This window comes from Trichechus manatus, unplaced genomic scaffold (genome assembly GCF_000243295.1).
Source record: "Trichechus manatus latirostris isolate Lorelei unplaced genomic scaffold, TriManLat1.0 scaffold00007, whole genome shotgun sequence".
Lineage (NCBI taxonomy): Eukaryota > Metazoa > Chordata > Mammalia > Sirenia > Trichechidae > Trichechus > Trichechus manatus.
In genome coordinates this window covers 24,177,902-24,199,551 of record NW_004443943.1, presented here as the reverse complement: position 1 = coordinate 24,199,551, position 21,650 = coordinate 24,177,902, and the positions used below count along the sequence as shown (strand labels likewise).

General features: G+C 46.7%; 1 protein-coding gene across 1 annotated transcript in view; it reads left to right on the top strand.

The window, feature by feature from the left end:
• The first annotated feature begins 3,236 nt into the window (after positions 1–3,236).
• RRP12 (ribosomal RNA processing 12 homolog) overlaps positions 3,237–21,650 on the top strand; it is a 35,207-nt gene continuing 16,793 nt past the window's right edge. Inside the window, exons 1-15 of the mRNA XM_004369984.2 lie at positions 3,237–3,384; positions 3,907–4,136; positions 6,100–6,183; positions 7,314–7,390; positions 7,964–8,069; positions 8,273–8,389; positions 9,659–9,797; positions 9,905–10,032; positions 11,648–11,746; positions 12,364–12,455; positions 14,162–14,273; positions 14,482–14,579; positions 16,792–16,906; positions 18,156–18,298; positions 18,514–18,635. Of these exons, the coding sequence (XP_004370041.1) occupies positions 3,246–3,384; positions 3,907–4,136; positions 6,100–6,183; positions 7,314–7,390; positions 7,964–8,069; positions 8,273–8,389; positions 9,659–9,797; positions 9,905–10,032; positions 11,648–11,746; positions 12,364–12,455; positions 14,162–14,273; positions 14,482–14,579; positions 16,792–16,906; positions 18,156–18,298; positions 18,514–18,635 (1,801 nt within the window). The 5' untranslated portion in view covers positions 3,237–3,245. The remainder of the gene's footprint in view (positions 3,385–3,906; positions 4,137–6,099; positions 6,184–7,313; positions 7,391–7,963; positions 8,070–8,272; positions 8,390–9,658; positions 9,798–9,904; positions 10,033–11,647; positions 11,747–12,363; positions 12,456–14,161; positions 14,274–14,481; positions 14,580–16,791; positions 16,907–18,155; positions 18,299–18,513; positions 18,636–21,650) is intronic.

Below are 21,650 nucleotides of genomic sequence, written 5' to 3'. Positions count from 1 at the left end.
TAAAGCACACACACACACATACACACACACACAAATTAAGCACAAAGAAGTTAAAGTATATAAGGTTTATTTGAGCAGTTAATCTATATGCACACAGGGACATCTCTCCTGTTCAGAAGAAATAACAGGAGGGCCCCGTAGGCTAGTTACAAGGAGGTCTTCAGGAGGAAAGGAAGAAATAGAATAGAAAATTAAGCATTGGCTAATCAATTGAATCATGCTCCCTTTCTGAGATCAGCTGAATCAGGTTACTAGGTGGTTCCTGTGGCCTGGCCAGCCCCCCGTTCATCTGCACAAATCCTAAGGTGTAGTCTGGAAGTTTAGATTTTCCTGAGCAATTGAAGTGCTTTTATTATTTTTAAAGTTTTAGAATTGTCTCTCAGGAAGCAAGGCAAATTACCTAAAGTTAAAGTCTTTGCACTAGATAAATTGTAAACGAATTCACGGTTAAGAGATGTCTTGTCACAAAAAGAAGTTTACACGATTTTAGGACCACTGTGTCTCCACCGTGTCTCCTTTGTTCCTGTTTATTTAATTTGGGTAAATTCCATTCCACATTGGTCAGTGACCTTTGTGAAATTTCCCATGGTTCAGATGAGTCTCAGTTTGGGCCTTAGTTTCCTCTCTCTGCTTTATGTTTTTATTTTTTGTAAACCAATGAAATATAATACATATGCAGAAAAGTGCACAAATTATAGGTGCACAGCTCAATGAATTTTCACACAGCGAATACATCCGTGTACACTCCCTTCTGATAAAAAATTAAAGGCACCCTTTGTGCCTCATCTCAGTTCTTAGCCTCTCCCAATGGTTACTGTCAACTGACTTCTAACACTGTAGATTGCTTATGCCTTGTTTTGAAGTTCATACAAATAGAATATGCAATATGTACTCTTTTGTGTCTGGAGTCTTTCACTCAAGGTTGTATCTGTGAAATCATACATATTGTTGCATGTAGAAATAGTTTGTTCATTCTCATTGATGTATACTATGTCTCAATTGCTATATATAGCTGAATACTGCACAGTGTATAGTATTTCATTGTATCAATATACTATTTTTTAATTCATTCTACTGTTGATGGACGTTTGTGTCATTTCCACTATTTGGTGACTATAAATATTCTTGTGTATGTCTTTATCTGCATCTCTTTTGGGTATATATACCCAGGAACGAATTGCTAGGTTATGGAGTAAGCATATATTCAGTTTTAGTAGATATTACCAAACAGCTTACAAAGTGGTTGTTTCAATTAATACACCCACCAAAAGCATATGAATGTGCCAGTTACTCCACGTTCTCACCAACACTTGGTATTGCTAATCTTTTTAATTTTAGCTATTCTGGTGGGTGTACAGAGGTATTTTACTATGGTTTTAATTTGCATTTTCCTATGATTAATGAGATTTAGCATTTTTTTATATGCTTATTGGCCATTTGGATATCATCTTTTGTAAAGTGCCTGTTCACATTTCTTGCCCATTCTTTTCATCAGATTGTCTACCCTTTTCTTATTTATCTATAGGAGTTCTTTATATATTCTGGATGTACTTTGTTAGTTATATGTGTTGCAAATATCTTCTCCCACTTTTTGGCTTGCCTTTTAATGCTCGCAATGGTAATGGTGTTTTTCATGAGCAGAATGTCTTATATTTAATGCAGTCCACTTTGTCAATTTTTTCCTCTATGATTAATGCTTTCTGTCTCATTGAAGAAATGTTGCCTACTCCAAGATCATGAAGAGATTCTTCCATGGTATCTTCCAGCTTTGCTCCGTTGTTTTACCTTTCATGTTTAGACCTAAAATAAACCTGGAATTTATTTTTGTGCATAGTGTAAGGCAGGAGTCAAGACGCATTTTTAAAAAATTTTGGCATAATTTCAGATTTACAGAAAACTTGCAAGAGTAGTACAAAGAATTCCTGCATACCCTTCACTGAGTCCCCCAACAATATATAAAGAAGATAAAACATTTGACCAAGTGGGGTTTATCCCAGGAATGCAAAGTTGCTAATTTACATTTCATTCTCCAGTTATTATACTGTAAGGCCTTGTCTCAGTCTCTCTTCTTCCCTCCACAAAACACACACACACGTTCATTCAACAAAATTTCACTGAGTGCCTACTATGTGCCAGGCACTGTTCTAGGAATGGAAGTGACAAAAACAAAGTACCTGTCCTCATGGCACTTATAGCCTGAAGAGGATACCAGGAGTTTGTGTTGACAATCCCCCAGTGACTCCACTGCAGCTGTTGTGAGAGAACCCTGCTGCAGACATGTATTTAAGAACATGGGGGAAAATTCACACTGTATCAAGTGATAAAAGCAGGATCTAAAAACTATGTGGACTTCTAGTTCATTTAGAAGATTGATTGTATGTGTCTTATTCAGTGGGAGCTAAAAAATGTTTGTGAAATGAATGTGCTAAAGCCTAAGCAGCCCAAACCCACCGGAAACAAGATCTTAGCCTAACAAAATCAGATTCATGGATTCACAGTGAGGCAAGGAATTCCAGAGGAACCTTGGAATGCTGCTTGGCATGATGGGGAGGGACGCTGCTTTTGCAAGGTTTGGGTTCCAGCTGAAGGATTTTGAGGAGGGAAGCAGGGATTCATTTTGGATCGAGCGCTGATTCTCAGGCGGGATTAGGAAAAGAGGGGATTAACTAGGGACTGAGTACTGTCATGAGGTGACGGTGCTTTACCAACTGGGTAGTCCCAGTAATGAATGAAAACAGCAAAGGGGGTCTGGAGCATCACTGGCTGCTTTCTTCTCTGTTCAGGCTGAGCTGATTTTCACTGTGTCAGGCCTGGATAAGTTGTGACTCTTTCAAATAAATTTGTGCCTATGTTTCACTTTTGAAACTAGTTTTTCAAAAATAATATAAAAGTACTTGCTTTTTTTTTTTTTTTTTAATCCTGCAAGGGAACTCCAGTCTTATAAGGCTCACTCCTGGGACCAAGAACCGTGGCCCTGGAGAAGGTGCCCCAAAGACGCTCCAGTGATAAAACTCCGAACTCTCCTCCAGTAAACGGTCTCCTTGGAGCCCCTCCTCCGCCGGGAGCTTGGAGGAAACGTAAAAACGGATGTTGATTGCTCTGTCTTAGTAACGGATAGCGAATGCGGAAGTTACGCCAGCGGAAGAGGAAGTGAAGGGACTGGAGACCCACGTGGGTTCTGCGCGTGTTTCTTCGTCCCTGGAAGCCGGCCCTTTAAGCCCGTTTTCAGCGACGACTGAGGCGACATGGGTCGCTCGGGGAAGTTGCCGTCCGGTGTCTCGGCTAAGTTGAAGCGCTGGAAGAAAGGCCACAGCAGCGACAGCAACCCCGCCATTTGCCGCCACCGCCAGGTTGCCCGCAGCCGCTTCTTCAGCCGGCCCTCAGGTAGCAGAGTCGAGACTCTGGCTGTCGGTGGTGGGGTTCTGGACCGGCCTGAGTCCGGATGGGACTGGGGCTCTCTGGAAGGCTCAGAGTCCAGGCATTGGAGCTTTCATCTCTTAAAATGTCGGATCTGGAGCCCCCTGTAAAGGCACACCCTTCCGATTGAGCAGATGAGGAGCTTGAGTTGGGGAATAGTTTGTCTAGGATAGTACTACAGGTGTCAGAGTTGGAATTCATGGGCACAGGTAACCCTGGGTGGCACTTTACAAAGCGCTTTCATCTTCATTGGTTTCCCAGGCGCGATGAGTGCAGCTGGCACTTATGCCATCGGGACAGGAAAGCAGAAGATTTTACCTGAGAGTACGCTTTCTTTTTGGTTTTCTAAGTTTTAGGCGCACAGTGGGCTGATGAGCCTCTCGGGTTTAGGGTCTGAACTCCGCTGGCTTGTTTCGTAGGGATTGTTCTCTCGGCCAAAGGGAGGCTGGGATGAAAAGTGGGGCCTTACCTAGTGCCTCTGGTTCTCAGGGAAGAGCGACCTGACAGTTGATGCTGTGAAGTTACATAATGAGCTGCAGTCAGGGTCGCTGCGCGTGGGCAAAAGCGAAGCCCCCGAGACGGCCATGGAAGAAGAGGTGGATCTGGCTGTCACCGAGAAGTCCTCGGGCACCTTCCTGAGCGGCCTCTCTGACTGCACAAACGTCACCTTCAGCAAAGTGCAGCGCTTCTGGGAGTCCAACTCAGCTGCCCACAAGGAGGTAAGGGCAGAGGGTCCCGAGTGCGCAACAGGCGGACTCATGCTTTTTATCTTCCTCTGGCTCTGGCTGGACTCCTGTCGGGTGACAGCAGCTAGTATTCCTGGATGATGTGTCATCACTCCTACCCTTTTTTGTCCCCTACTTATTGGCTCTCCTAGGGCAGATCCAAGGAGCCCTGGTGGAGCAACAGTTAAGTGCTTGCCTGCTAACCGAAGGGTTGGTGGTTCAAACCTACTGTCGGCTCTATGGGAGAAAACACCTGGTGGTCTGCTTCCTTAAAGATTACAGCCAAGAAAACCCTATAGGGGTAGTTCTACTCTGTCAGAATGGCCTCCACAGCACACAACAACAACTGGGAAGGTCCCACCTTCTGCTTTTTCTAAGAACATCACCCCCACTGAAGTGTAAAATTCTTGAGTATAGAAATAGCTTCCAAGCATTTACCTCCTCAACTATTCCTAACCGGAGTTTTTACGTAGAATATTTTCAAGACGCCTTTGTTGAGTAAATTAATGCTGAGTAACAGTGGTTAGAAATGATTTTATCTAGCGAGAACTAAATGATATATTTTATATTATTTTAAGATTTTAAAATGATACATGTTTATTTTTTTTCACTTTTTAAATGAAAAATGTCACAATTCTAAATGGTATCAAAGTGACTAAAATAAAAATGGAAAGTATTTCTCCATGTTTGACTTCTTAGTGGAAATTACCACTAACACATTGTTGTGTATCCTCCTAGGTCAGTGCCATCCAATAGAAATGTAATATCAGCCACATATGTAATTTTACGTTTTCTAGTATCCACATTAAAAAAAAATCAAAAGAAACAGGTGAAATTAATTTTAATGATATATTTCATTGAATTATACACTAAAATATACTAGAACTATTTCAATATATAATCAGTATTAAAATATTAGTGAGATACTGTACATCATTTTTATACTAAGTCTTCAAAGTCTTAGCGTATATTGTACATTTACAGGCTGTCTCCATTTGGATGCTAAATTTTTATTGGAAATGCTTGATTTAGATTAGATGTCTTAGAAGTTACAGTTGAAAAAGTAAATTCATATACCCAAGATGTTCTAAATATGTGTTTTCCAATAACTGAATCAAGTATTAGTTTTTAAATTTAAATTAAAAAAATTAAAGATTCAGTTCCTAAGCCACACTAGCCACATTTCAAGTGCTCAGTAGCTCCTCGTCAATAGCCCTGTTCTAGACTTTTTGGATATTTTTCACCCATAGTTTATTATTTAAATATACTGAAACACAATTATATTTTATAGATGCTATTCTGCAACTTTTTCCCCACTGAACTATATAGTTCTAAGTTAATATATATAGTTATTCCTCTGTCTTTTTAATGGTTATGTAGTATTTGAATGTTTCATTGTTTATCATATAATAATACCTTAAGGAGTCCTCATGGCGCAGTGGTTAAATGCTCGGCTGCTAACTGAAATGTCAGTGGTTTGAACTCACCAGCTGCTCCACAGGAGAAAGATGTGGCAGTCGGCTTCTGTAAAGATGACAGCCTTGGAAACCCTATGGGGCAGTTCTCTGTCCTATATGGTCACTATGAGTGGGAATCGACTCGATGGCAACTCGTTTAGTGGTTTGGAATAATACTTTATTAATCCCCTGTTGATGGCCACTTGGTTTTTCTGATTTTTTGCTGCAATAAACATCCTTGTACATAAATATTTGCACTCTTGTTCAGGTATTTCTATTAGAGACAGAGTTCTAGAGGTGGAACTTTGGCAAACGTGTTCCGAGTCTTCCTGTTTGCTCAGCCTGTGGTGTGTATTCCTGGCTCTGAATGCTGCTTGTCTTGTCTGTCTCTGGGCCTCTCAGGAGGTTAATTTGTGAAGAAGCAAGGAAAAGAAGCTACTGTGGGGTGGGGTGGGGTTTGGTCTAGCAGCTGTCACAGGTGCCTTCTCCTTCATGTGCAGATCTGTGCTGTCCTGGCTGCTGTCACCGAGGTGATCCGCTCCCAGGGAGGGAAGGAGACAGAGACTGAGTACTTTGCTGCACTGGTGAGTGGGTACAACTTGGGGGTGGGTGTTCAGAGCAGCAGGTTATGCAGGCTGTAGAGAGAAGGTGGAATTGGAGGTTACCCCTAGCACGTGGGGATCTAGAAAGACAACCCTGAACAGGTGAAGGCCCACCATTCTCAGGTGACTTGCTAGGCTGGTGGTATTTGCCACATTATTCTTATAAAACAAAAATCCACTGCTCTGTTTTCTCTTTCTTGATCTATGAAATGGAGTTAGATCCTCTAGAAAAATGGTTTTAAAGTGTGGTCCAGGGATCCCTGGGGGGTCCCAAGACCCTTTTGTGGGGATTGGCAAGGATATAATCATTTCTATAATAATACTAGAACATCATTTACCTTTCTCACTCATTCTTTTATGCATGTACAGTGGAGTTTTCCAGAAGTTACATGATGTCAGGTGACATCATTATTTTGACAGATAATGGAATTGCACTTGTGTGTTCTTGCGTTTTAAAATTTTCTTAGTTTTAATTTTTAATGTGGTAAATACCAATAGAGATAACCCGTATAAACAAAACTTCTTTGGGGTCCTCAATAATTTTTAAGGGTGTAGAAGTTTGAGAACTGCTACTCTAGAACAGTGGTTGGTTAACTGTGGCCTGGGGGTCAAATCTGACCCATGGCCTGTTTTTGTATGGCCTGGGAGCTAAGAATGGTTTTTACATGTTTAAATGATTGCTTAAACACACATACACACCCAAGAAAGAATATGCAACAAATAGTCTGTAAGGCCCAAAAGCCTAAAATACTTATGATCTGGCTCTTTACAGAAAAGGTTTGCCAACCTCTGCTCTAGAATAATGAAATAAATTAGATGCAATACATGGTATTTATCACGTGCCAGGTAGTATTCCACGTGCTTTGCATATATTAACTCAGTTGAACCTCACAGCAGCTTATGAGGTAGGTACCAGTATTGTCTCCATTTAACAAATGATATTATTATTCCGTCTTATAAACTGAGACCCAGAAAGGTTAAGTTACCGGCCCAAAGTCACATAGCTAGTAAGTGGCAGAGCCAGGGCTGGGCACCTGGTTTCCCTGCCCTACTCCTCCTATTTGCCCAGCAGGACCCATTTCCCATTCACACCCCCCTGATCTGGCCCTCAGATGACAACGATGGAAGCAGTGGAGTCCCCGGAGTCTCTGGCCGCTGTAGCTTACCTGCTGAACCTTGTCTTAAAGCGGTGAGTTCTGGTTCCTGTTTGAACCCCTGGTCTCTTTATAGAGGGAAAAGGGAGGGCGGATGGGAGGTGATGGACAGAATCAGGAAATTATTAAAGGCTACTCCAGTATCAGGTGACATTCTACAGCATCAGGCTCTGGGGGCAGCTTGGGATGTCATACCAAGTAGTGTGAGTGTTGGCAGCCTGGGGCCTGGGAGGAGGGGCAGCCCTGGTGCAGTGAGTGGGGCAGGAAGAAAGGGCATTGAGTGTTGGCACCAGGCTCTCTGGAGACTGTAGCCAGGGGAGAGGTGGAAGAGGATTGGTGTGGGCTTAGTAGGGCCATCTTGTGGGTAATACAGGGAGTGGGTAGTGGAGAAGGTTAGGGAGGCGGGGAGCTCAGTTGTGGTGGAAAGTGCACTAAACTGAGTGTCAAGAAGGATAAGCGCTCGTCCTGTCTTTGTTGCTCCCCAGCTGAGTGACTGGGCCAGCAGTGCCTCACTTGTGTCAGCCTCCTGCTTTGTACCACACGGGGCTACATCAGCTCTTCTCGGAGGCCCCTCTAGGCTTCTGACCCGCTGTGTTCTCTCCCCACAGCGTGCCCAGCCCTGTTCTCATTAAGAAGTTCTCTGACACCTCCAAAGCCTTCATGGACATCATATCAGCACAGGCCAGCAGTGGCTCCACCTCTGCCCTCCGATGGGTTAGTGTCTGCTCTTAGTTTCTCTCTGCTGTCTTCCGGAGCCCATCTGATTTGCCTAAAGCTTGGATGCTCCCTGGGAGGGTTTATATGCTCTGTGGACCCTCGGATGGATCCCTTTGAGGTTTTCTGGAGTTGGTCAGAACCTGGGCTCTTTTCCTCCTGGCAGAGACTGGTGGGGCTGAGGGACTGTGTCTTTCTTCAAGGTCCTCTCCTGCCTGGCCACCCTTCTGCGGAAGCAAAACCTGGAGGTCTGGAGCTACCCTGTGACCCTGCAGGTGTACCATGGGCTGCTGAGCTTCACTGTGCATGCCAAGCCCAAGGTGAGACTACTAGACCCCAGAAAATGGGGGGAGGGGTACAGCCACCTCTCGGGCCCAGCCCAGTCCATTCAGCAGCAGAGGTGCTGGCCTGTCTGAGTGGGGTTGGAGATATTCCTCTGAGTACTGGGCTTTCGCCCCGAGGCTCTGCTTCCTGCCTGTGAGGCCTCACCTCCTAAGATCTAGAAGACGGGGCAGCTCCCCTTGTACAGGAAGGATGCTCACTGCCAGGCCTTCTGAGTCTGGTGCCTCATCAGTCCATAACACAGAATCTCTAGCAGGTTTATTTACACTGACAGATGAGGGTGAGTGTTGGAATCACACTGTGGGATACTGAGTCCACCGCTTGTAGTGTGATCTTGGGCAAGTTACTTAGTCTCTCTGAGCGTCAGTTTCCTAACTGTAAAACAGGGCTGATAAGGTCATGATGAGACTCCAGTGCTCACCATGGGCCTGGGGCCAGCTCCTGGCTCACAGCAGGGGCTGCTCATGGTGGTTCCTCACTCTGTTTCCTCCTGAGATTAAGGGCAGGGAGCGTATAATGATAATGAAACAAACAAAAACAAAAAAACCCAAAGCCGTTGCCGTCGAGTTGATTCTGACTCATAGCGACCCTATAGGACAGGGTAGACCTGCCCCATAGGGTTTCCAAGGAGCGGCTGGCGGATTCGAAGTGCTGACCTTTTGGTTAACAGCTGGTCCCTTAACCACTGTGCCACCAGGGCTCCATAATAATAATAATAATAATAATAGTCATAATAATCACTAACATCCCAGATGTACTCAACGTCTCCTCGCTTACATATGCACATGGTCTTTCCCTCACTTTCTTCAGGTCTCTGCTAAAATATCACTTCACCAGAGACTTCTTTCCTAACCATGCTATAAAAAGTAGCAACCTTTGCTTCATTTTCTACAAGTACTTACTTTAACCTTCTGGTGTTTATTTTCTGCCTCACATATAGAATGTGAGTTGTCTACTTAGTTCATTGTCATAGCGCCAGCACCAGGATTTGTTGGATGACTGAATGAGTAAATCCCGTTTTAAAGATGAGGGTATTGAGACTCAGAGAGTAAGTAGCTTGCTCAGGGCCATGTAGTGAGTTAGTAGAGCGGGGATTTGAACTAAGGTGTGTCTTGCTTTACAGCTCAGGATTTTATACACACGAGCCCCTGGCATAGCATTGGACATATACTAGATGTTCCACTAATGCTTGGTGGTTGGCGTTTGGATGCTGACCCAGCCCTGGCCATTCTCTCCCTGCCCCTTAGGTCCGGAAGGCTGCCCAGCATGGAGTGTGCTCTGTCCTCAAGGGCAGTGAGTTCATGTTTGGTGAAAAGGCCCCTGCCCATCATCCTGCTGCTGTTTGCACCGCCAAGTTCTGCATCCAGGAGATTGAGAAGTCTGGAGGTGGGGAAGCCAGGTTGAGGGCAAAGGGGATGAGAGGCAGTGGCCAGCCAGGTGGGTGAGACCTGCTGCAGAGTGGGCTGGAGTCTCAACTCCCCTGTGTATGCCAGGCTCCAAGGAGACTACCACCACGCTGCACATGCTGACGCTGCTGAAGGACGTGTTGCCCAGCTTCCCGGAAGGCCTAGTCAAGAGCTGCAGTGAGACTCTCCTCAGGATCATGACCTTGAACCATGTGGTGAGCTCTGGGTGGAGAGGGTGGGGCAGGTGTCCCTCCAGACCCCAGGCACACAGCGTAGGTGCTTGGGTGACTCACAGGTCAGGCAGAGCAGGGCCTGAGGTCTCCTTGCCATGCGCTGCTTTTCTGCACCATCTCAGGACACCATTTTGTCTGGGGCGTCGGGCAGAGCGGGTGATCCTTAGGGTCGTGTTACAGTTGGAAGCTGGCCTCAGAGATCGGGTCAGAAGAGGGACAGAGAGGCTGTGGGGCTGTAAAGCCTCCTTCCTCCCCTGCTACCCATGAGCTTGACTCCAGCAAGTCACTGACAGCTGTTCCCTCTTGTCTTAGTCATCTAGTGCTGCTGCAACAGAAATACCACAAGTGGATGGCTTTAGCAAAGAGAAGTTTATTCTCTCACAGTCCAGTAGGCTACAAGTCCAAATTCAGGGCGTCAGCTCCAGGAGAATGCTTTCTCTGTCAGTTCTGGAGGAAGGTCCATGTCATCAATCTTCCTTTGGTCTGGGGGCTTCTGTGTACAGGAACCTCAGGTCCAAAGGATGCGCTCTTCTCCTGGCGCTGTTTTCTTGGTGGTATGAGGTTCCCACGTGTCTCTGCTTGCTTCTCTTACATCTCAAAAGAGTTTGGCTTAAGACACTATCCAATCTTGTATACCTCATCAGTATAACTGCCGCTAATCCATCTTATTACATCATAGTGATTGAATTTACAACACATAAGGAAGTCACATCAGATTACAAAATGGTACACAGTTATACAATACTGGGAATCATGACCCAGCCAAGTTGACAGATATTTTTGGGAGATACAACTCAATCCATGACACCACTTCATGCCTTTTTTTTTTTTTTTTTTGCCTACTTACAAAGAGATCAATAGAATAGCCTTAAAGAGCATTGAAAATGATCTCATATATTTGTACCATCCTAGCACAATTCTAAGGAGTCCTGGTGGTGCAGTGGTTAAGCGCTTGGCTGCTAACCAAAAGGCTGGCAGTTCGAACCCACGCGGTGGCTCCACGGGAGAAAGACCTCGTGATCTGCTTCCGTAAAGATTACAGCCCAGGAAATTCCATGGGGCAGTTCTACTCTGTCACATGAGGTTGCTGTGAGTCAGAACCAACTCAATGGCACCTAACAATAGCACAATTCTGTTAATGTTTATATATTCTCTTGTAATTTTTGTTAATGTATGTGTTTGAATTTTTTTATTATATAAATAGTGTGATCATTGTTTAAAAGGAAAAAAGCCATCCAGAAGTGCATCAAGTAAAAACTTAGTCTCTTTTTCACTCCAAGTCCAGTTTGCTAAGTTAACAATGCAAACAATTTGCAGTGTATCCTTCTGGACATCTTCTCTGTGGTTAAACAAACAAACATAAGAATATGTAAAACTACACCTGTAATTATAGTATGCTCACCATGTATAGCCTGCTTTTTGGGGCCACTATCACGTTAGAAACGTTTTGTTCATATTTCTCCATTGTCTTTGTTTAAAGCGTTAGAATTTTCTCAGTGGTTGCGGTATCTTTCTGAGTGTCCAGGTGTTGGGCATGTTTGAGGTTCTAGGAGCTGTGGGCTTTGCGATCCGCCACTAAGCCTTGTGTCCTCTCCAGCTGGTGACAGCCTGTGCCATGCGGGCCTTTCACAGCCTCTTCCACGCCAAGCCTGGCCCGGGTACCCTGACGGCAGAGCTCAATGCCCAGATCATCACGGTGAGGCCCGATGGCGGGTGCGCAGGGGCCCTGCTGTGCTGGTGGGGCCAGCCCTGTTACTTGTCTGCAGAGTGAGGTTGAATTGGGCTGGACTGGGCTGCCCCACTGGAGGATGCCAGTAGACAGGCGGACAGGAGACTGAACACAGAAGTCACATCAGTGTCCACAGTGGCTGGGGGACCTGACCTAGTGGTGGTTAACTTAATAGATGATTTAAGTATGATCTCGTGTTAACAGATACCTTAAGCCAGGGCCTCTTAACCTTAGTGGTTCCTGGATGAACCTAGGGAAGAGGGTGTAACCCTCCAAAATTGTTTGCAAAATGTGTGTTTGCACTTGTGCATTTTTCTGGAGAGGGGCTCTGTGGCTTCTGTCAGATTCACAAAGGGGTGTGTGACCCCAGTGTGTCCTCCACTGCTCCTGAAGGCTTTCTTCCAAAAAGAATCAGAACCAGGAAGGCTTCACGAAACAGGCAAGGCAGGAACTGGGAAAGGCAAGAGGCCTGTGAGATCCAGGCTCATGGGTTGGTGCCCTGGGAACGGGAGGGGTCATTGTCACTGGGGCTGCTGCTGAATGCACTTACTGAGTCACCTGCGTATTCCCTGGTCTACCTCCAGGCCTTGTACGACTACGTCCCCAGTGAGAATGACTTACAACCCCTGCTGGCCTGGCTTACGGTCATGGAGAAAGCCCACATCAACCTGGTCAGGTAGGTACCCGGTGGAGGGGCACATCCAAGGGTGCCTGCTCTGCAGTGTAGATGGGGGAGATGTGAACCACAGCTGGAAAGGTCATTCTGCTTCTTGGGGACTGGCAGCATTTCCATGTCGTGTGTGATGACAACCAGCTCTTGCTTTTATGAGGCATGGGGTAGGATGGTACTTCCCATTTTAGCCAGGTCTGATTGCTCTCCTACCTGAACATTTGCCTGGAGCGAGGGTCTTGAAGGCCCCTCTGGCTCCACTAAGCTATGATTCTGTTTTCCCTCAGCTGAAGTTGACTCATCAGCCTGCTCTGGACCAGGCACTGAGTTGCGTGTTTTACATCTGTTGGTTATTCTCTCTAATCACAGCAGCCCTGTGAGGAAGATCTTGTTAGGTGCCATCGAGTCAATTTTGACTCATAACTGCCCCATAGGGTTTTCTAGGCTGTAATCTTTACAGGAGCATATCACCAGGTCTTTTCCCATGGAGCTGCTGGGTGGGTTTGAACTGCCAATCTTTCTCTTAGCAGCTGAGTGCTTAACTGTTGCATCACCAGGCCTTCTAAGGAAGGTCTTATTAGCTCATTTTATAAGCAAGAGAATGAGGCTCTGCCAGTTAACTAGTTATGCAGGTACTTGGGAGCAAAGCTCGGTCTCCATACCAGGTTTATGAGGCCCACATTTGCCTTCCCACATCAAGCTGCCTTTCACCTAGAGGTGCGGGAAAATGGCAAGACGGCCTCCTTTTCTACTTCTCAGGGTTCATGCTTCAGGAGCACTCCCACAGTGTCCATGTTCCATGCCCCAGGGTGTTTGCTTCAGCACTATGGGTAATGGCAGACACGATGGCTGCAACAGTGGGCTCTAGCATAACGATTGGGAGGATGGCACAGGACCGGGCAGTGTTTCGTTCTGTTGTACATAGGGTCACTGTGAGTCAGAACTGACTCGATGGCTCCTAACAACAACAGAAACAGCCTACATGTCCCACAGGAGGGGACTGATAAAGTAGATGCCAGTCCTTCCAGACAGTGAAGTCCTTAGTGTGGATGTGTGCATGCTGTGCGGCAAGTCTCCAAGATCTAATGAGAAAAGCAAGGTGCAGAACAGCACAGGGGTGTGATTATTGGCACACTCTGGAGCCTCAGGGTGTGAATCCTGACCCTGCCACTCACTACCTGTGCGGCCTTGGGCAAGTTGCTTGTCGTCTCTATGCCTGTTGCCTCATCTACAAAATGGAGGTGGTAATGGGACTTTCCACTTAGATTGTTGCAAGGTTTCAGTGAATTAATGAGTGTTATATCAGTGCGCTGTATCAGTGTGTGGCATGTGACAAGGGCTATATAAATGTTAGGTGTCATCATTTTGTATGTTTGTATATGCATAAAAACTTTTCGAAATGTGTTTGAGAAACTTAACCTTGACTTCCCCTGGGAAGGTGGGTCTGAAGATGGTCGGTCCGGGAGAGGGGTGTGTTAAGGAAGGCATGGTCTTCACTGTATACTGTTATGACCTGTTTGCATTTGTTACCTAGCATAGTTATTACTGGCACAGCAGTACTTTTTTTTTTTAACTGGCCCACAGGCAGGGCCCTGCAGAGCCCTGCAGATCAGTGATTGTTGTCAGGCTTGGGCCATCTGAAGAGTCGATCCCAGTCACCCAGGCCACTGAGGCCCAGGGCCAGACCGCACAGAAGCCTTTTGTCTTGGCAGGTTGCAGCGGGACCTAGGGCTGGGCCACCTCCCTCGCTTTTTTGGAACTGCAGTGACCTACCTCCTGTCCCCGCACTCACAGGTGGTAGTTACAGCCACCCAGAGCCTCAAGGTACTCCACTTCCCAGCTTCCCCAGAGACACGTTAGCTGAGGGAGCAGAGAGCGCAAGAGGACCCACCAGTGTCCTGCCTCCCAGAGCCGGGTCCTGGGGAGGAGGCTCTCAGGGTGGGACATGGGCTTCAGGAAGGAGTCCCCTGGGAGGGGTGAGTGGCACTGGGGGGCTGCCTGGGCCCAGACAGCCTGTGGCCTCTTTTTGCAGGAAATCCTGATGGAATGTGTCGCTCCTCACATGGCCAGCATCGGCTCCATCACCTCTGCAGCCCCAGGGCCTGCCCAGTATGTCACCAAGATGTTCAGGTGAGAACGTGGCATTCATCTTAGCGGGGCCTGAGGTGTGCTGGGTGGAGAATCTGTTATACTGACAAGTGTCCTTCCTGTGGGCCACGAGCGGAGTGCCAGGTGCTTAATGGGATTTCAGGTTGTGTTTACTGAGCCTCCACTAGAGTGACCACCACATTCCGGGCACTGTCCAGCACAAGGAGCGGCACAGTGTGCTGCAGGCTCTGCCGACTGCAAGCCCAGTCACCTGGGGCAAGTTCTACTTTGGTATGCCTCAGTGTCCTCCTCGGTCTCTACCTTGTAGGTTGTGAGGATTAAATCAGGTCATACGTGTAAAGTTGTCAGAACAGTGTCTGGCACGTAGTTAAGCACGCAGTAAATCTAAGCTGTTACGACTACTGCTGCTGCTAGAGATCCTTACGGTTCTGAAGTTAGGTGGTGGTTACTGTGTGCTGCCAAGTCAGTTCCAGCTCAGAGCAACCCTGTAGGACAGCAGAACTGCCCCGGAGGGTTTCCTAGGCGGTAATCTTTTTTCTTTCCCTTTGGCTGTTCTTTTTTTTGTTTTTTAATTGTTGTATTTTAAGTGAAAGTTTACAATTCAAGTTAGTCTCTCATGCAAAAATTTATACATACATTGTTATGTGACCTTAATTGCTTTCCCTATACTGTGACAGCACACTTCTCCTATCCACCCCTGATTTCCCGTGTCCCTTCAACCAGCTCCTGATCCTCTCTGCCTTCTCATCTCACCTTCAGACAGGAGCTGCCCATTTAGTCTCATGTATCTACTTGGGCTAAGAAGCACACTCTTCATGAGTATCATTTTATGTTCCATAGTCCAGTCTAATCTTTGTCTGAAGAGTTGGCCTCGGGAATGATTTTAGTTCTGGGTTGACAGAGTCCAGGGGCCATGCTTTCTGGAGTTCCTCCAGTTTCAGTCAGACCATTAAGTCTGGTCTTTTTACTAGAATTTGAGTTCTGTACCCCACTTTTCTCCTGCCCTATCAGGGACTCTCTGTTGTGTTCCCCGTCAGGGTGGTCATTGGTAGTAGCTGGGCACCATCTAGTTCTTCTGGTCTCAGGCCGATGAAGTCTTTGGTTTACATGGCCCTTTCTATCTCTTGGGCTGATACTTTCCTCGTGACTTTGGTGTTCTTCATTCTTTACTCTAGGTGGTTGGGACCAATTGATGCTACTAGGCAGTAATCTTTACGAGAGCAGGTCTCCAAGCATTTTCTCTTGCAGAGCCTCTAGTGGGTTTGAACTGCCAACATTTCGGTTAGCAGCCGAACGCATAACCATTGTGCCACTAGGGCTCCTTAGGAGTTAGGTACTAACCCCATTTTACAGATGGGGGAGCAGAGGCTCACCCAGTGAGTAAGTGGCAGCCTGACCATAGAGCCCCTCTTACTCACTGTGCTGTGCTGCCCTCCACACCTGCGAGAGAGCCCTTCAGCCCCTTCACCAACACAGCCGCCACTCACCTTTGCCCTCCCAGCAGGGCAGGGAGGGACTGCAGCCAGGAGCACCTGAGCATTCCCAGGAAGGGGCTGGGAACCTTGGTGTCCCCTCTGCATCTGGGTCTGTGCTCAGCTCCAAGATATGGTGCGTTGGTTACCATCCCTTATGAGAAATAGGCCTATTTTCTGGGGGTTCGTTTGGGAAGAAGTTTCAGGAAAACTCAAGGAATAGAATTACCCTCCCCTCCCTTCACCTCTTTCCCCAGACTAAGCCTAAGGGGGATTAAGCTGACCAAGAGGTACACAGGCTGGAAGGGGCTGGAGACTGGGCCGGCTCTCCTCCATGCAGCAACTTTCCCCTCTGCCCAGACCACCTTGCGCCTACCTGCCCACCCACCTCGGTCAGACTGAGAGAACAGGGCACAGTGGGCAAAACACAGGCTCTGGAGTCCTAGTCTGGCCACCAGCAGAGTGACAGTGACCCTAGCAGGTTACTTATGCTCTCTGAGCCTCAGTTTCCCCATCTGAAGATGAGACAAGTAATCTACTTCACAGATGTTTTTAAGGACTGTGATTACATAAATTAAACTCAGCAGAGTGTCTGGAGCAGTGCGGACATTTCATAAATGTTAGTTCTCCCCCTTTGCCTTTACTGCGGCCCCACCCTTACCAGCTGGTGGTCTAGAGCTCATGGTGCCAGCCGCCACGTTTTCCTGGTTGGGGCCCGGGATGGGTGTGAACGTGACCCTGACTGCCTGCTCCCTTGGCAGGGCAGTGGAGGAGGGCCTGACGTATAAATTCCACGCGGCGTGGAGCTCCGTGTTGCAGCTGCTATGTGTTTTCTTCGAGGTGTGTGGACGGCAGGCCCATCCTGTGATGAAGAAGGTGAGGCAGGCTGTGGGCCCAGGGGGTGACATGGTGCTTGGGCTGTGTCTGAGGTTCTGGGTCCCCTAGGGATTGGGCTGCGGGCTCCTGGAGGGTGGGGGTGTGTCTCTTCTTATATCTGCATCCTACTGCCCTGCTCTCAAACAGAGCACAGAGCCACCTAGGAACGTGAATGGGCTAAAGTGGGAGGAAAAGGAAGGGGAGGGGGCAGGAGCCTCCCCCATCCCCACCTGCCCACTGGTCTTAGCTGTGGTTAATGGTTTTGAAACTCTCAGGGAACCAGTGTGATTCTACCCCACTCCCACCCTGTTATCTTTTCATTTTTAATTGAATGTTCTGTAATGAGTTAGTACTATTGTTGGTTTTTAAGCAGCCTCAGGTCCCAGCCTAAGGAGCCCTGGTGACACAGTGGTTAAGCACTCAGCTGCTAACCGAAGGTTGACAATTCAAACCTACACAGCGGCTCCGCAGGAGAAAGACCTGGCGATCTGCTTCCATAGATTACAGCCTGGAAAACCCTGTGAGGCAGTTCTACTCTGTCACATGAGGTAGCTATGAGCCAAAATCGTCTCAATGGCACCCAGCAACCACAACAGGTCCTGGGGAGGTCACTACAGCGCAGGGATCCTGAGCAGACCCCAGACTAGAGGACAGGCACAGATTCCCCCATTCATGGGTGGAATACCCGGCCTCATGGGGCCTTCTTCACTGACTCTCATTGCTGCTTGGGAGAAAGGGGCAACCCTGGGAGGGTAGGGCCTCCTTTGAGAGGCCTAGCCCGTGTCGTGGGTGATTAACATGGCCAACTCGGCTTCCTGCAGGACGTCAGGCGGGTCTGTAAGAAGTGAGGCTGGCAGGTGGGGGTAGGGCTCTTGTGAGCCAGAGGGCACACAGCTGTCACTGTCCTGAGGGCCAGCTTTTCCTCAGTGCTTGTTTTGCTGATGGTCACCATGCCAGCAATGCGGGCCATCTTTGTCTTTGCAGATTCCCTTTTTTCAAAATAAGCTAGAAGTATAGGTTTGTATGTAGAATCTCCTGATTGTTACATGTTGCTACTGAGTTCAGAGTTTTTTAAATCCTGGGGGTGAAGGATCAAGCATCACTGGGCTGAATTTAGCTGTCAGTTTGTGACTCTGGCTTAGTGTTATCCTGGCCCATGATCCAGACCTCATCCTGTTGGAGACTTGGCTTAGCCACTGTCCCTGCTCGGGGAGCTGCCCTAATGTGTGATCTCGCCTCTCTGCATCAGTGCCTCCAGTCTCTGTGTGACCTGCGCCTGTCCCCCCACTTCCCCCACACGGCAGCACTGGACCAGGCACTGGGGGCTGCGGTGACCAGCATGGGACCTGAGGTGGTGTTGCAGGCTGTGCCTTTGGAAATTGATGGCTCTGAGTAAGTGTGGCCCTGGTTGGCTTCCTTATGAGCCAGGAGAGTCAGATGGCCTATTTGCTCTTAGGGGCAGGTGTCCACTCCTCCCACTAAGGTCTGTGTGCCGGGCGGGGGCAGTAGGAGAGGCCAGAGGAGAGGCTGCTCCTTGGCTCAGCAGCAGAAGTGCTGCCCCCAGGTTGTCACCTCTGCCTCCCTGGTCCTTCCCTTCCTCCTTCCAGAGAGACTCTGGATTTCCCACGGAGCTGGCTGCTGCCTGTCATCCGGGACCACGTCCAGGAAACTCGACTTGGTTTCTTCACCACCTACTTTTTGCCCCTGGCGAACATCCTGAAAAGCAAAGGTAGGGGCCCTCGTGTGTGCCGCCCAGGGCCCACCACAGTCCTGGAGCCTCAGCTGGGAGGGGTCCTAGCACAGCACCCTCAAGCCCTCAGGGCATTCAGCAGATCCCCCTGGCAGCAGCTGGCAGCGGGGCTACAGTGCCTGCCTTGGGGCTCCTGCCCATCCTTCTGAGGCATGGCCAGAACCTGATACAAACTTTCTCCTCCTCCAGCATGGAGCCTCCACCCCTGGGGCTGTTTCTCCTTGAATCCCAAAGAACAGGTCTGCCCCTTCTTCTCTGTGAAAGCCCTCGGGATAGATATTTTTTAAATTTTGTGATACATTTCTTTATATATATATATATATATATACACATATTTGTTTATGTATATGTGTACATATGCATGGGTGTATATATGTTTCAAATAATAACAATGGGGATTTTTTTGTTGGATCTTTTATTTTTTAGTTTTTTTTTTGTACTTTAGATGAAGGTTTACAGAACAAATAGTTTCTCATTAAACAGTCAGTACACATATTGTTTTATGACATTGGTTAACAACCCCACAACGTGTCAACACTCTCCCTTGACCTTGAGGACCTTTTTTTTGGTGAAAATATACATAGCCAAAGTTATACCATTTCGAAAGTTTCTACACGTACAATTCAGTGACATCGATTACATTCTTCAGCTGTGCTGCTATTCTCACTATCCTTTTCCAAATTATTCTATCACCATTATCTTCAACTCATTGTCCCCTAGGCTTTCCATCAAACCTTTTGAGTTGCTGTTGTCAATCTGATCTCACATAGATGATTTTTTTTTTTTTGTACCTTAGATGGAGGTCTGCAGAACAAATAGTTTCTCATTAAACAGTACACATATTAACCTATGACAATGGTTAACAACCCCATGACATGTCAACACTGTCCCTTCTCAACCTTGGGTTCCCTATCACTAGCTTTCCTGTCCCCTACTGCCTTCTAGTCATTGTCCCTGGACTGCTGTGCCTCAGTATTCCTGTTTTGTTTTATTAGGCTGTCCAATCCTTAGCTGAACAGTGAACTTTGGGAGGGGCTTCATCACTGAGCTAAAAGGGTGTCTGGGGGCCATACTCTTTGGAGTTTCTCCAGTCTGTCAGGCCAGTAAATCTGGTCTTTTTTTTGTGAGTTAGAATTCTGTTCTACATCCTTTTCCAGCTCTGTCCAGGACGCTCTGTTGTGATCCCAGTCAAAGCAGTCAGTGGTGGGAGTCGGGCACCATCTAGCTGTACTGGACTCAGTCTGGTGGAGGCCATGGTAGCTGTGGTCCGTTAGTCCTTTGGACTAGTCTTTTCCTTGTGTCTTGTTCTCTTCGTTCTCCCTTGCTTCGGAAGGGGTGAGACCAGTGGAGTATCTTAGATAGCTGCTCACAGGCTTTTAAGATCCCAGCCGCTACTCACCAAGGTAGAATGTAGAACATTGTCTTTATAAACTGTGTTATGCCAGTTGAGCTAGTTGTTCCCCGAGACCATAGTCCCCACAGCCCTCCGCCCAGCAGTTCAGTCCCTCAGGGAGTTTGGAAGTGTCTGTGGAGCTTCCATGACCTTTCCTTGTACAAGTTGTGCTGGCTTCCCCAGTAATGTGTACTGTCTCACCCTTCACCAAAGTTACCACTTACCTATTTAGTTCCCCCCCATCTTCCCATCCCTTGTAACCAACAAAGATTGTTTCTTTTTGTGTGTAAGCTTTTACATGAGTTATACAGTAGAGGTCTCATATAATATTTGTCTTTTGTGATTGACTTCTTTCACTCAGCATAATATCCTCCAGTTTCATCTATGTTATGAGATGCTTCACAGATTCATCATTGTTCTTTATCGTTGCATAATACTCCATTGTGTGTATGTACCCTAGTTTGTTTATCCATTCATCTGTTGATGGGCATCTAGGTTGTTTTCATCTTTTTGCTGTTGTGAACAGTGCTTCAATGAATATGGGTGTGCATATGTCTGTTTGTGTGATGGCTCTTATTTCTGTAGGATATATTCATTCCTAGGAGTGGGATTGCATTTTGTTGTGCTTTTTTTTTGTGGTGTTGACGTTTTCTTTGTTCCTCTTACTCTCCTGTCCTGAGTTCCTTTTGTTTGTGGATTTTTGTTTTCATTTCTTTTGTTTTTACTGAGACTTTATGTTTTTCTTCTTTATATTGATGAGTAGGTTTGTTAACTTTCTTTGTGGTTACCTTGAAATTTACCCTTATCTTCCTAGATTTGTACCAGTATATTATTATTACTTGGTATCGCTTGACTTCCCCTCCATTGGAAGGTTCTATACCTACACCATTTATTCCCTCTTTTATTGTTCTGATGCTGTTGTCATTTACAGATTAACCTCTCTGGTTCCCTTTTGTAATTCTTTTGGTTTTACATAGTCCTTAAGAGTTCATTTCCTAGGTTGGTATCTGGCTAGTACAATCCTGTGTTCTATATTCAGCCTGTGGTCTGATACTGTTTGTTCTCAGATCGAAGGACTTCCTTTAATAAGTCTTGTAAGTTCCGTTTGTTTTTTACGTAGTCCCTTAATTTCTGTTTATCTAGAAATGATCTATTTTTACCATCATATCTGAACGAGAGTTTTGCAGGATATATTATTCTTGGCTAGCAGTTTTTTTCTTTCAAGGTTTTATATGTCATCCCATTGCCTTCTTGCCTGCATGGTTTCTGTCGAATAGTCTGAGCTTGGTCTTATTGTTTCTCCTCTGTATGTGACTTTTTGTTTTTCTCGAGCTGCTCTCAGGATTCTTTGTTTGTCTTTTGCTTTAGCGAGTGTGATTATGATATGCCTTGGTGGTTTTCTTTTGGGGTCTATCCTATATGGGGTTCGTTGAGTTTCTTGGCTGGTCAGCTTTTCATCTTTCATGATACTGGGGAAGTTTTCTGTCAACAATGATCCTCTCTGTGTTTTCTGTATTCTCCCCCTGTTCTGGCACTCCGATCACCCGCAGATTTTTGCTTTTGATTGTATCCCACATAATTCTCAGTGTTTCTTCATTTTT